This window comes from Physeter macrocephalus, chromosome 10 (genome assembly GCF_002837175.3).
Source record: "Physeter macrocephalus isolate SW-GA chromosome 10, ASM283717v5, whole genome shotgun sequence".
NCBI classification, from domain to species: Eukaryota; Metazoa; Chordata; class Mammalia; order Artiodactyla; family Physeteridae; genus Physeter; species Physeter macrocephalus.
The window spans coordinates 80,706,283-80,721,294 of NC_041223.1; the positions used below are offsets into that span (position 1 = coordinate 80,706,283).

Below are 15,012 nucleotides of genomic sequence, written 5' to 3' on the forward strand. Positions count from 1 at the left end.
ATTCTCCAGAAGTTTTTCTTTAATTAATTATGCTCCTTTTATGTGAGAACCGGGGCGCGAACCCGGTTCCCCCGCATCGGCAGGCGGACGCGCAACCACTGCGCCACCAGGGAAGCCCCTATGTGAGAGCTTTTAAAATACGAATTTTCCCTGATTGAAAAGTAACAAAATGATGTTTTGAGGTACCTAAATATTATACTCTTGACCAGTAGTCACTCCAACTTGAATTATGAGAAAACTGTTTAAGGAAATAGGTGATGAATTCGATGGAGTGGTTTGATAATTAAAAGCGGTGACATGACCCCACACATCATGAAGAACAATTTTAAATCATGTTTGAAAAAGATTTGGTTTTAAGGAGTAGAAAATAAGGAAGGAAATCATCTCCAACCTTGGAAAAAAATAACAAAAGACTGCTAATTTTCCTGCTGATAAGTATTTGGGGGTGGGCATCACCATTCTGTTAATCATTAACAGGAAATGGATATGTGCTATATTTACACATAATGGAAATATATATTTTGGAAGGTAAATAGTTATATAAAAGATACTTAATGCATCTGCTATAATTTTGGCATCAATTATATTTTTTGAAAAATATTTGAACTCAGCAGATTTTAATGTACTCGCTTAAAATCAATTTTGTCCTGTAATTTCAAATCAGACATCCTTTCTGTTAATAATATTTTATAGCATATTTCAAAAGTGAAATTTATTCAGGATAATCTATAAATATACTTCTTTGTTGCTATTAATTAGGGTTTCTCTTTCTGAAGCAGTCAGATTTCATGACTACAGACCTAGACAGAGAGAATGAAGAATAGGAAGAGAGGAGAAAATCAGCAACATTTGTTGAAAATAAAGGAGAAAGATGATTAAAATTTTGAGGGCTAATTAACTAAATATGTGTCATATCAAAACCAGAGGTTTTATGAAGCAGGGGATCCTTACTTGTACATCTTATGTTCTCTGTAGGCACTTTTTGGAAAGTGTGGGCAGTTTTATAGTGAAGCCTGAGACATGCTTTTAAAGTCTTAAAGTAGTGAATCAGTTATCCAGAGCAAAACTGTGAGCTCGGAATAGGTCTTAATTATCTAGCTGAACCCATGGGGCACGGGGCAGGAACTGGCTGAAAAATCATGTCAAATCATGTAAGATAAATGTATCGTTTTGGTGATAATCTTGTGTGTTTCATTCTAATGTAATTTTTAGACTTGTGACTTGGAAACTTATGATGATAACTAAACAGCTACTCATTTAAATCTGCAGAGAGTAAATGTGATAGAACTAGTGGTAAAGACAGGAAACTAGTCCCAGTTTTTCTGGGAGCTATTTTTCTTCCCATGTTTACTGTGCTCACAAGCATTAGAATGCTACACACTTTTTCAAAATATTATTTTGTTTGAAAAGTTATGTATGTTTATTATTTAAAATTTGGAAAATACAGCCAACTTCATAGAAGAAAATAAATATCAGCCATGATCTCATCATAATAAATAACCACAGACAATATTTTAATTTTGTATCCTGACAGTATTTTTCCAGGCATATATAATTTGTAGTATATAAAGTAATGTGTGAACGCTTCCCCCTAAAATGCAAATTCAGAGATATGAAATTGAAAATTCATGAAACTGCAAATTCAGAGTTACAAACCGTGGTAAGGACTCTGGTAAATGATGTTGAGAGGAAAGGATGCATTTATCTTCTTCAGACGGCCATCTGGATTTATTTTTTGACAGAAAAAAAGTTCATTGCTTTGTAACCAAATTTCACTTCATGTGGCCATCCCCTCATGTTCTGAACACACTGGATAAGTTATAAAAGTCATCACTTGTCTGTTACAGTGGAGACTTTTGAATAAAGAACAATGGACTGGAATAAGATATACATAATTTGATTACATACATACCACCTTAGAGCATCTACTTTTACATGCCTTTATAATCATCTTCTTGAAGTAAACGATGTTTTAAAAGTTCAAATTACGTTCTTTTATTTTAAAATTTGTTCCCCAAACACATATACCAATGTTATTTGTGTAAAGTATTTTATTGTAACAATTGTAATTCTTGTAAACGTTTGATATTACTGTACTTGTCATAAAGTCACCTATAATAGCTTTAGAATTTCTCACCAAAACCAACAATTTAATGCATTTCTAGTGTGTTGTCAGTGTAATAAAAATGAAGAGATTAGTGGTAGGACGGGAATAAAACACAGACCTACTAGAGCATGGACTTGAGGATATGGGGAGGGGGAAGGGTAAGTTGTGACAAAGTGAGAGAGTGGCAGGGACATATATACACTACCAAATGTAAAATAAATAGCTAGTGGGAAGCAGCCGCATAGCACAGGGAGATCAGCTCGGTGCTTTGTGACCACCTAGAGGGGTGGGATCGGGAGGGTGGGAGGGAGGGTGACGCAAGAGGGAAGAGATATGGGAACATATGTATATGTATAACTGCTTCACTTTGTTATAAAGCAGAAAGTAACACACCATTGTAAAACAGTTATACTCCAGTAAAGATGTTAAAAAACAAAAACAAAAACGTAGGGGGCTAGTGAAAGGGCAAAGTCATGATGGACTTTCATAAGTTGGTGTCAACCTTTGGTTATTAGAAGGAAGTTCTTGCAAGAAACTCCAGTCATGTCTAGTTTGGTGAGAGTCAGGGCTGGGAATGTCACAATGTTTGGAATTGACCCCATATCCTAAAGCCTCTTTCTGGATTTTAGTGCCCAGAGCAGCATGGCTTTGGAAGTACTGCAGCATCATTGGTACCCGCTCATGCCAGTAGAATGTCTGCATTTCTGCCAGCAAAGCAGGAACTTACAGACCAGTGCCAGTGCATTCCTAACAAGGTATGCTCCCTTTCACCCATGCCCACGGAAAAGCCATGCCACACAGTGAGCCAGGCCCTGCGGGTGTGGCCCTGGTCTTGCCCTTTAGTGCTGGTTGAATCAGGTGCCTGGGCCTCTCAGTCGCTGGGTGGGTTAAGAGAAAGGGGTTGGGGATAAGATCTCCTGGATTTCAATCTGAAGAGTTCTGAGGCCATCTGACCTTCTTTCCTGGGTAGGAAGTAGAAGAAAATAAAGGGAGGAACCACCTGTACAACAGCTAAGTACAAGGGCATAACACATGCCAGGAATAGGCTTCAATTCTGCGAATTCACAGATGAAGGAAACGCAGTGCCTGCCCTTCAACACATACCCAAAGATACTCTACATAGTGTGGAGACCGTGTCTGTCCAGTGTCCCAAATATCCACCCAGCTCTCCTTTCTGCAGTGAGTTGTACAGGAAGTGCAGAGGAGCTCTGTTATTGCCCAAAGAATTTGTTTTGCTTGCCCCTTCCTGGTCAGGAAGCCTGGGCCCGTTGGGCTACACAAATGTCTTTTGTGGATGTTAATGGCACTCAGAGGCCTGAGTGATCTCTGGATGGCTTTCCTCTACACCAGTACAAAGGGAAGGGAAACTTGCCCCAGCTTCTAGAGCAGAAGGTCCCCGGCACCATGACTTGATGCATGCTTAGGCTTAGAGCATCCTGCACCACTTCTTTTCCTGGCTGGAGTAGTGGGGAGGAGGGTGAGGTGGGAGTTTAGAGGAAGCTTACATTTCCTCAAGTGAATAGCACTGCACAGGAAGCTCCGTGCAAAAGGCAAGTGCGAGGTGCAGGGGGCGTGGAGGAGAGCGCATGTTCCAGCCCATGGAAGGTCTCGGGGAGGAGATGATGCTGGCAGGTGTTTGGAATAGGGGGTAGTGAGCCTTATGATGAGGGGAGAAGGGCCTCTCAGCGGAGGGACCTGCGTCAGCTCCCAGGAAAGCAAAGCTTTGTCTTACTATTGTCAGCTTCTTATTTATAAACTATGTGTTTTTAGTTCAATGTGACAGAATATTTGATAACACAAAATTCATTTCTGCTCAGGGAGAAGCAGGATTACTGGGAGTTCCAGGCTCACCTGGACAGAAGGGGGACAAAGGAGAGCAGGTAAGACACCAGCCAACGCTGTTGGGACAAAAGAGGATTTGTCCAAAAGTGACTTCACAATTGCGTCCACCTCATTTTTCTGTGTCCCATACAAATGCACATATCTGTGAAAGGCTATCGAGGGCTGTATTTAAGTGCTGATCACTGAAATAAGGAAGACTATATTGGCATGTAAGTCTGCTTTTGCATTCCGACTGGAAGGCTGGCCTAAAATGTACCTGTAAACCACAAGCAAAATTGTGAAGCAAGAAAGTGTCTTTTAGTTGGGCTCTAGCCTTCTTTAGCATTTTCTTCTCCAAATACATGACGAACTCCTGTTTCTCTGTCTGCTGATAGGTCTCCACTGAAGATTCTTCCCCACCCTTTATTCATACAGCTCACCTTTGTTGAGCACCTGCTCTGCGTAAGGCCTAGTGCTGGGTGTTAGAGCGGATCGAAGGAATAGGCTATGTTCCAGGATTTTACATCTGGAAGGAGATAGGAGACCTTACAAGGCCACACCTGTTAGGTGCTGTACGAGGGTTGCAGGGGCCCTGAGGTAACAGTCTTGGGGAGACTGGGGAGTGAGTTTGCTGGAGAAGATGGTGGGTGAGCTGGACCTGTGCGGATCTGAGTCTAGCCAGGATCCATGCTTAGAGACTTGCCTTTCCTTTCTCCCTGTCCTTCTCAAAACGGAACTGTCTATTCCCCACTCTTTGAGTCATGTCTTTTTTTTAACCATTTTTTAAATTGAAGTATAGTTAATTTACAGTGTTGTGTTAGCTTCAGGAGTACAGCAAAGTTATTCAGTGATATATATATATATATGTATATAAAACTGAATCTATATATATGTTTATTCTTTTTCAGATTCTTTTCAATTATATATGATTACAAGACATTATAGTTCCCTGTGCTATACAGTAGGTCCTTGTTGGCTATCTGTTTTATATGTAGTAGTGTGTATATGTTAATCCTAAACTCCTAATTTGTCTCCCCCTCCATCTCCCTCTGGTAACCATAAGTTTGTTTTCTATGAGTCACGTCTTTTGTTAGCTAACTAGGTAGATTAATTCCTGCTAAGATTAGGAGTTGATTATGTTCTTACTATCTTTCCAAGGTAGAACAGATTTAAATTCTTTTCATGCCTTAACTTGCAAGTCCATGGTTCTAAATTATTTATATAATCTACATGGACTCCTTGTTTTAAAAGGTAAGAGACTGAAGTTTGTGAAATGACTGATCCCTCAAAGTTGCACAGCAAGCTTCAGCGAAGCCATCCTTGGTCTTTTGACTCCCAAAGGAGGGTCCATCATTGTACCTTCCATGGGAACTTCTGGCACCTAAACAAGTGCTTGAGAAGAAATGTTTGGGTTTGGGATGGGCATTTATTTTTGCCCTTGAGATCACACTTGTTTATTTTTGCCCTTGAGATCACACTTGTTTATTTTTGCTTTTGTTACTTTTGCTTTTGGAGACATATTCAAAAAAATTATCACCAAGATGTATGTTGAGGGGTTTACCGCCTATGTTTTCTTCTAGGAGTTCTGTGGTTTCAGATCTTACGTTCAAGTCTTTAATCCATTCTGGGTTAATTTTTTGGTATGGTATAAGATAGTGGTCAAGTTTCATTCTTCTTTGCATGTGGCTCTGCAGTTTTCTCAGCACTATTTATTTATTTTAAAAATTTTATTTATTTTTCATTGAAGTATAGTTGATTTACAGTGTTGTGTTAGTTTCAGGTGTACAGCAGACTGATTCAGTTATCTATATATATTCTTTTTCAGATTCTTTTCCCTTATAGATTATTACAAAATATTGAGTATAGTTCCGCATGCTATACAGTAGGTCCTTGTTGGTTATCTGTTTTATATATAGTAGGGTGTATATATTAATCCCAAACTCTTAATTTATCACTCCCTCCTTTCCCCTTTGGTAACATAAGTTTGTTTTCTATGTCTGTGGGTCTATTTCTATTTTGCATATAAGTTCATTTGTATCATTCTTTTTTAGATAACATGTATAAGCAATATCATATGATATTTGTCATTCTCTGTAGGGCTTACTTCATTTAGTATGATAATCTCTAGGTCCATCCGTGTTGCTTCAAATGGCATTATTTCATTCTTTTTCATTCCATTCTATATATGTACCACATCTTCTTTATCCATTCATCTGTCGATGGACATTTAGGTTGCTTCCATGTCCTGGCTATTGTAAATAGCCAACACTATTTATTGAAGAGGCTATCCTTTCCCCACTATATATTTTGACTCCTTTGTCATAAATTAATTGACCATATATGTGTGGGTTTATTTTTGGGCTCTCTGTTCTGTTCCATTGATCTGTGTGTCTGTTTTTATGCCAATACCACACTGTTTTAATTACTATAACTTTATAATATAGTTTGAAAAGAAGGTCCATCTATATGCTACCTATAAAATACTCACTTTATATGTAAGGACACACACAAACTGAAAGTGAAGGGATTGGAAAAGATACTCCTTGCAAATGGAAATCAAAAGAAAGCTGAGGGCTTCCCTGGTGGCGCAGTGGTTGAGAGCCTGCTTGCCGATGCAGGGGACGCGGGTTTGTGCCCCGGTCCGGGAAGATCCGACATGTCACGGAGTGGCTGGGCCCGTGGGCCATGGCCACTGGGCCTGCGTGTCCGGAGCCTGTGCTCCGCAATGGGAGAGGCCACAACAGTGAGAGGCCCACGTACCACAAAAAAAAAAAAAAAAAAAAAGAAAGCTGAGTAGCTATACTTATATCAGACAAAATAGACTTTAAACAAGGAATGTAATAAGAGCCAAAGGTGGGTTTTATATAATGATAAAGGGGTCAGTCCAATAAGAGGATATAACATTTGTAAGTATTTATGCACTTAACCCCGAAGTGCCTAAATATATAAAGCAAATATTAACACTCCTAAAGGGAGAAGTAGTCAGTAATACAATAATAGTAGGAAACTTTAATACCCCACTACATCAGTGGATACATCATCCAGACAGAAGATCAATAAGGAAACACTAGCCTTAAATGACAGATGAACCAGATGAGCTTAAGAGATATATACAGAACATTCCCTCTGAAAGCAATAGAATATATTCTTCTCAAATATATATATGGAACATTTTCTAGAACAGATCGTATTTTAGGCCATGAACCAAGTCTTAATGAATTTAAAAGGATTTAAATTATATCAAGCATATTTTTCTGACCACAGTGGTATGAAACTAGAAATTAATTACACGAAGGAAACTGGAAAATTCACAAATGTAGAGATTAAACAACATGCTGCTGGGCAACCAGTGGGTGAAAGAAGAAATCAAAAAAGAAGTTAAAAATTACCTTGTGACAAATGAAAATGGAAATATAACATACCAAAATTTGTGGGATGCAACAAAAGCAGTTCTAAGAGAGGAGTCCATAGAGATAAGTGCCCATCTCAAGAAACAATCAGAGGCTTGAATAAACAACCTAACTTTACACCTTAACGAACTAGCGAAAGAAGAACAAATGAAGTCCAAAGTTAGTAGAAGGAAGGAAATAAAAATTAGAACAGAAATAAATGAAATAGAGACTAAAAATACAATGGAGAAGATCAGTGAAACTAAGAGCTGGTTTTCTGAAGAGAGAAACAAATTGACAAGCCTATAGCTAGCTAGACTCACCAAGAAAAAAAGAGAGGACTCAAATAAACAATAAAAAATGAAAGAGGGCATGGTACAACTGATACCACAGAAATACAAAAGATCAAAATTATTAGCAAATTTATTGTATGCCAAATCTATAAAATATACAAATATATCTTAGAGTTATAATGTATTATATAATTTCCCATTTATGATACATTTAAAAAGTAATAACATTTGTTTTAACTTCCAGACTACACAAAATTCATAATGGCAAGAGATTTTAGTGGCAAGGCAATGACAGCTGGGATAAAATAAATTGATAATCTACAAAAGAAGGCAAATAATCACTATACTTGCTTTATTGTTTCAGTACATGCACCAGCATTTAATTAAACCAGCATAATCCTTCATGTGCAAATACACCTTCAGATGACCATGGCCATGAATGTGATCAGCTTTTTTTAATAAACATGAATGTATTTTTCCTTTTGAGGAGTTGATGAGTACATTTCTGTTTTTATTGTACTACGTGATCCTGCAACTTTAATGGGCAGTAAATAAAGATGGCTTTCCATCTGTGTTTGAGTCTTGTATATAAGTTTCATTATTAGAGCAGGTGCACAAAATAGTGCCTGCATAGTTTGAAGATCAAAAGTCATTTTTGCTCTAAGGCATATTGAATAGTTGATTTTGTGAAATGATCAGAAGTGCAGTGTTACTAAGGCAACCAGATGTTGTTCTCAAGGTTTTTCTTTTGGTGTGTAAGACCAAGAGAGTATATTTAGGGGCTGTAGGACAGTATATTAGAACGAGTACCACTTTGGAGCCTGAATCACTTGGGATTGAATCCTGTCCACCTCTTACTTGCTTTGAAAATGATGCTTAATAACACTGAGTCAACAGCTTATTGTGAAGAAGGAATACGTAGTCCCAGGAACTGGCACATAGTAGATACTTAGCAAATGTATGTTTCCTCTACTTTTCTATCCACAGTGTAACTGTTCATGTGTTGAAGGAGAGGTAGAGGTAATCCTTTTAGATTGAGTTTAGTTTCATATGTGGTTTGATCAAAACCAAACACATCTTCATTTTGTGAAATAATTCCTTAGAATTTTCAATTGATTAAATGTTTTAGGTTATGAAAACCTTGAGTTGTTATATGCCACTTGTAGTAAATATAATAATTTAATGATAGTCATTTCTTCAAAAGTTCACTCAGTGATTTAAGTATTTCATTCAAATATGTGTGTCTTTTGTTCCCAATCTTATTTGACAAGACTTCTTTTAGATATGGTGTGCTAGTTTTTGAAATTTAATTTTTCTCATTCTCATTTTTCTCATTTTACTTTTGGCCCAATGAGATAAAATGAGAAAAGTTTTGAGAATACAGTTCCCAGATCTCTTTCCAAATTATGTATTACTCATTACAGTATTTCTGAAGGTCTTAATGTTTTGAGAATCCTTAGTGTCATCTGTGGCAGCTTTATAAAGAGCAAATTTTACTTTATTTATGCCTGTACACTATGAGTTAGACAGCTGTTATGAATAATCCTGTAAGTAAATCTTGTCCCACCTAGATCAAAACCCACCAATGGCTTCCTGTTTTCCTCAAGATAACACTGAAGTTCTAACCACGGGCCACAAGGTTTCCCATAATGTGTAGAGCTCTCCCTACCCCACTACCCCTCCCTATAGTGGCTCCTACACTCTCCCCTTGTTCATGTCTGTTCCAAGGTCTTTGCACCAGGCTACATATACTTGGAATGTTCTTCTAGATATTCACATTTCTCTTTCCTTTACATCATTTAGGCTCTCTCTCATAAATCACTTTAGAATGGAAAGGCCTCTTCTGACATCTCTGTGTAAAAAGCATCCCTTCATTCCACCTCTATCTTCTTTCTTTTCTTAGCACTTTTATTGTCACTTGACATGTTATCGTTATACCTCTATTTATTCCCCCACTAGACTGAGTTCTGTGAGCACCATGCATAAAACAGCACATAATAAGAGCTAAAAATACGTTGAATGAATGAACATTCTGCCACAAGGAAAGTCTAAGTCATCAACTCAGCTGTTTCTAGAACCTGTGAATTCTCTGCCCCAGTTGCCCAGTGGACCTTGCCAAGCAGGGCGAAGAGTCAGTTTGCAGAGAAGGAGCTAGATAAGCTAAATCGTTAAGAACTGTTATATTATTCACTAATGTTCTACTACACTTTTTCCTTTACAAACAAAAGCATTTAAAAAAATTTACATAGTGACCTGATTAGTTTTAGCTTGATGTTACCCACTAGTTAATGATGAATCAGAAATATTTGGAGAAAAGCCACAAGTTTTGGCATGACTTAGTGTTTATTTGCCTATTTTCTCATCCACACTGTGATGCTTCATTAATCTGATTTACTGCTTCTCTTTTCTTCATAAAGCTTATGACCCCCTCTCATGGAGAAAGATAGTTTGAGGTTCAACCACTGCTTATAAACACATAACTGCGATGAATATTCTGTATCAGGCCACCCAATCAGACCATCCTAACCATGCCCTCTGTCCAAGACTAAACTCTGGATGACATTATTTGAAATAATAATTAATACTTTTCTTTCATTTAGACTCAATTATTGTAATTTTCTGAATCTTTTAATTCCGTTTTCTTAGCAAATGTGGTTAGCAGCCTAATTACTTAGCAACCACATTACTTTCTCAGTTCTTTAATACCCTTGCTAATACCTTCACCCACTTCAGAGTTGAAATTCCCTCAGTTTTATAAAATAGCAGCTCAATTTCAATGTTCCTGAACCTAAGGAGGAGTATGAGCTGAGGTCTATTTGGGGAATAATTTTCCAGTTTAGTTTTGTATTATTACCTTCCATATCAAGTTAATTTCCCGAAAAGTGTAGGCTTTATGAAATGATTGCTTTGTAGGTATACTTTTAGAGAAAATCAAAATAATTTAAGATGAAATGTTAACTTACTTGACTCTATAGTCAAAAACTTTGGTATTGTTTTTTTTCTACTACCCCTATTCTCTAATCTCACTGTATGGAAGTTTCCATTTTGAGTGGTCTAGTGTGTTAACCCAGAGATTACTAGTGAATTTCCCTTTATTTTGTTTCCAGTGTGACATTACTCATGTGCCGGTTCTGAAGACACACCACACCAATAAAAAATAATTGAATCAAAATATGTTCATAATTTTTTAAAAGAAGGAATATTTTTCCCTTAGTAATAAACTCAAAGCAGCAAGATTAAATATTTATGGTTTTGAATTTTTGTCTATGTCAATATGAGAAATAAAGAATATTTCTTCATCCTTTCTAATCCAATATTGAGCATATTGGATTAACTGACAGGTTCTTTTTTGTTTTTGTAATTTTACTCCATCTGATATAATCTCATCTAATCTATAGGAACTTGAAGTTGACATTTATTTGTATGCCTTAAATCTGAAATTAACATGTAATATCAGGGTAATAATGGTATTATATACTCATAGAATTCTAATGTGTTTATTAATCTCTACCAAGCATTAGTGATAGAGAAATTCATTCAGAAAGTTTACATTATTGTCCACTGTCTCAAGGATAAATTTATTAGACTGAATTTGTGAAAGAGCCATCAAGGCAGATAAAGGTAGCCCATCAGCTTCACTGAGCAGATTTTTCCAGTTATGTGGATGAGCAAGGAAACTGACAAAAGGATTGACCCAGCTTAGGAGTGTTTTCCTGGAGGATGTAATGGAAGGTCAGGCACACTAAATATAAAAATGTGGGTACCTTGGAGTCTGAAATTTCATGACTTATTTGAATTGAAAGTACCAGGTACTAGTTGAAGTAACAGGAATAGAATCATTCCTTAACCTTTGATAAATATAAAAGAAATGAGAAAGCTGTACTGCATATGTCTGTGTGGAGAATGTCTAGTTTGAGTTTTGATTAGCACTCTGATATTATTAACTTTCTGATAATTTATTAATTGTCAAAAGTGTAGTTTAATGACTTGTGAATAATAGGAAAAAGAACTTAACGGCACACACTTTGGTGTGAGCAAAAGCAATTCATCTATGACAACCTTAATACAATTAATACACCTTTGAAAAAACTCCTAATGAGCATTTCTGTATTTCAGGGTGCAGTTGGTCTTAAAGGTGAATTGGGTGCTCCTGGAATTCCTGGGGAAAAGGTATGTGGATCTGATCCTTGATTAAGCTTTGTAGCTATTTTACCAGGCTGTATCAGAGAGGAAGGGAAAATACACGGAACAAGTTTGGTATTTCGGGGGGCGGGGGGCAGTCAGCAAACTGTGGCCCTGCAGGAGGGCTGCCAGAAATTCCTGCTCTGTGATTTAGTAAATCAGGTTTTAGTGGAACACAGCCATGCTCATGTGTCTTCGTAATGGCTAAGGCTGCTTTTGTGCTACACAGCAGTGTCTGGTAATTGTGGCAGAGATTCTAAAACATTTACTGTCTGGCCCTTTGCAGAAAACACTTGCTTCAGAACATTAGTCATTATTCTAAGAGACCCAAGGCTTCTTAATTTCAGTATTTTATGTTTGGTATTGTATCTTTCTTGCGGGGGAGGGTTACTTATTGATATGTTTTATCTTTTTTATCTTTCTTTTTAAATTGAAGTCTAGTTGATTTACAGGGTTGTGTTAGTTTCAGGGGTACAGCAAAGTGATTCAGCTATGCATATATATATATAAATATATATAAATCTATTCTTTCTCAGATTCTTTTCCCTTATAGTTTGTTACAAGATATTGAATATAGTTCCCTGTATTACACAGTAGGCCCTTGTTGTTTACTTATTTTATTTATAGTATTGTGTATCTGTTAATCCCAAGTTCCTAATTTATCCCTCTCCCACTTTCCCCTTTGGTAACCGTAAGTCTGGTTTCTACTGCTCCGCAACGGGAGAGGCCACAACAGTGAGAGGCCCGCGTACCGCAAAAAAAGAAAATTAAAAAAATAAAAAAAAATAAAAATATAGTACCGCATGAAATATGATAAATAAAAATACAAGAAATATATTTCAGTCCATCAATAGATTGATTTTCACATTGTCTTCTCTAATACTGTAAAGATGATTCTAAATAGTGAATCCACTCACAAGAGGTTAGCATACTTATTCAGGAAACTTAAAAAAAATTGTTATATTTGTAAATTAGACTGTAATTATCTTGTCTTATTTTTCACTTAAATTGCTGAATTATTAGAGTTTCACATGTTGATGCTAAGAAAATTCTCTTCTTCGCTAAAATAAATTTAACATAAATTTCCGTAGTTGTTCTAGCTGCACTAATTATCAAGTGAGTCCATTTTGCCTCATTATCTAGAGGGTCATGACCCCTGTGGTTATGATGCTATCATTGTCACGAGGGGAACTGAAGCTGAAGTGGAGGAGGTTCAGAACTTATTTTCTGAATCCTTCTTAAACGTGTCTCTGATATCTGACTGCTTCACTGATGTTGCTCTGTTTCTTTTAGAAGTTATTCAGCCTGTTATGCAAATTCTTTACTCCTGTAAATGTTAGACTCAGTAAAACCCAACAAACTTTGTAAACAATGATACCTTGCTGCAAGCTAATGATTATTTGGGCTGCTGTCCTCTTGCTTAATCTTTCTGATGACATTAAACGAAGACAGTTCAATAAGTAAAAGTTCCTTGAGACACTGTTTAAAGTTTGGTCTGATTCCTTCAAAATGCCGTTTCCACAAGAGAATACTACTTAATCACCTAACTCTTGAAGAGATTGCCCAGTCCAAATTTGCTTTATATACCCATTTCACCAATCTCTTCCTAAAATATATTGTTCAGATTATTTAGATTTCAGATCATTGGGATTTTTTTTTTTTTTTTTTTTGCGGTACGCGGGCCTCTCACCATTGTGGCCTCTCTCGCAGCGGAGTACAGGCTCTGGACGCGCAGGCCCAGCAGCCACGGCCCACGGGCCCAGCCGCTCCGCAGCACGTGGGATCCTCCCGAACTGGGGCATGAACCCGTGTCCCCTGCATCGGCAGGCGGACTCTCAACCACTGCGCCACCAGGGAAGCCCAGATCATTGGGATTTTAAAAATTACTTGAATATGGGAACTCTATTTTTCTTTTCCAAGTACAGAATCACTGGAGAACTTGGACTATAAAATAGATTATTAGACTTCTTTTTTTTTCTTCGTATATCTTATAGCTGAGTTATGCTACTTTTTTAAAAAATCAAATCATACATATGATTATAGAAACAGTAAAATGCCAGGCAAAATAGAAAAGACAAATTGAGGAAAGATAATTACAACGTACATACAAGAGAGGGATTACTTATACCACCATATGAACAAATCTTTTTTTTTTTTAATACAGCAGGTCATGTTCTTATTAGTCATCGATTTTATACACATCAGTGTATACATGTCAACACCAAACTCCCAAATCATCACACCACCACCACCACCACCTCCCCACGGCTTTCCCCCTCTGGTATCCATACGTTTGTTCTCTACATCTGTGTCTCCATTTGCGCTCCACAAACAGGTTCATCTATACCATTTTTCTAGGTTCCAAATATATGCGTTAACATACGATATTTGTTTTTCCCTTTCTGACTTAACTTCACTCTGCATGACAGTCTCTAGATCCATCCACATCTCAACAAATGACCCAGTTTCATTCCTTTTTATGGCTGAGTACTATTCCATTGTATATGTGTACCACATCTTCTTTTTCTATTCATCTGTCAATGGGCGTTTATGTTGCTTCCATAACCTGGCTATTGTAAACAGTACTGCAATGAACATTGGGATGCATGTGTCTTTTCGAATTGTGGTTTTCTCTGGGTATATGCCCAGTAGTGGGATTGCTGGATCATATGGTAATTCTAGATTTAGTTTTTTAAGGAACCTCCATACTGATCTCCATAGTGGCTGTATCAGTTCATATTCCCACCAACAGTGCAAGAGGGTTCCCTTTTCTCCACACCCTCTCCAGCATTTGTTGTTTGTAGATTTTCTGATGATGCCCATTCTAACTGGTGTGACCTAATACCTCATTGTAGTTTTGTTTTGCATTTCTCTAATAATTAGTGATGTTGAGCAGCTTTTCATGTGCTTCTTGGCCAACTGTATATCTTCTTTGGAGAAATGTCTATTTAGGTCTTCTGCCCATTTTTGGATTGGGTTGTTTGTTTTTTTAATATTGAGCTGCATGAGCTGTTTATATATTTTGGAGATTAATCCTTTGCCCGTTGACTCATTTGCAAATATTTTCTCCCATCCTGATGGTTATCTTTTCGTCTTGTTTATGGTTTCCTTCGCTGTGCAAAAGCTTTGAAGTTTCATTAGGTCCCATTTGTTTATTTTTGTTTTTATTTCCATTACTCTAAGAGGTGGATCAAAAAAGATCTTGCTGTGATTTATGTCA

At 37.1% G+C, this 15,012-nt stretch overlaps 1 protein-coding gene across 1 annotated transcript in view; it reads left to right on the forward strand.

The window, feature by feature from the left end:
- The window catches only part of COL19A1 (collagen type XIX alpha 1 chain), a 342,743-nt gene that overhangs the window by 53,450 nt on the left and 274,281 nt on the right, over positions 1-15,012 (forward strand). Inside the window, exons 7-8 of the mRNA XM_028494726.1 lie at positions 2,737-2,862; positions 3,925-3,987. Of these exons, the coding sequence (XP_028350527.1) occupies positions 2,737-2,862; positions 3,925-3,987 (189 nt within the window). The remainder of the gene's footprint in view (positions 1-2,736; positions 2,863-3,924; positions 3,988-15,012) is intronic.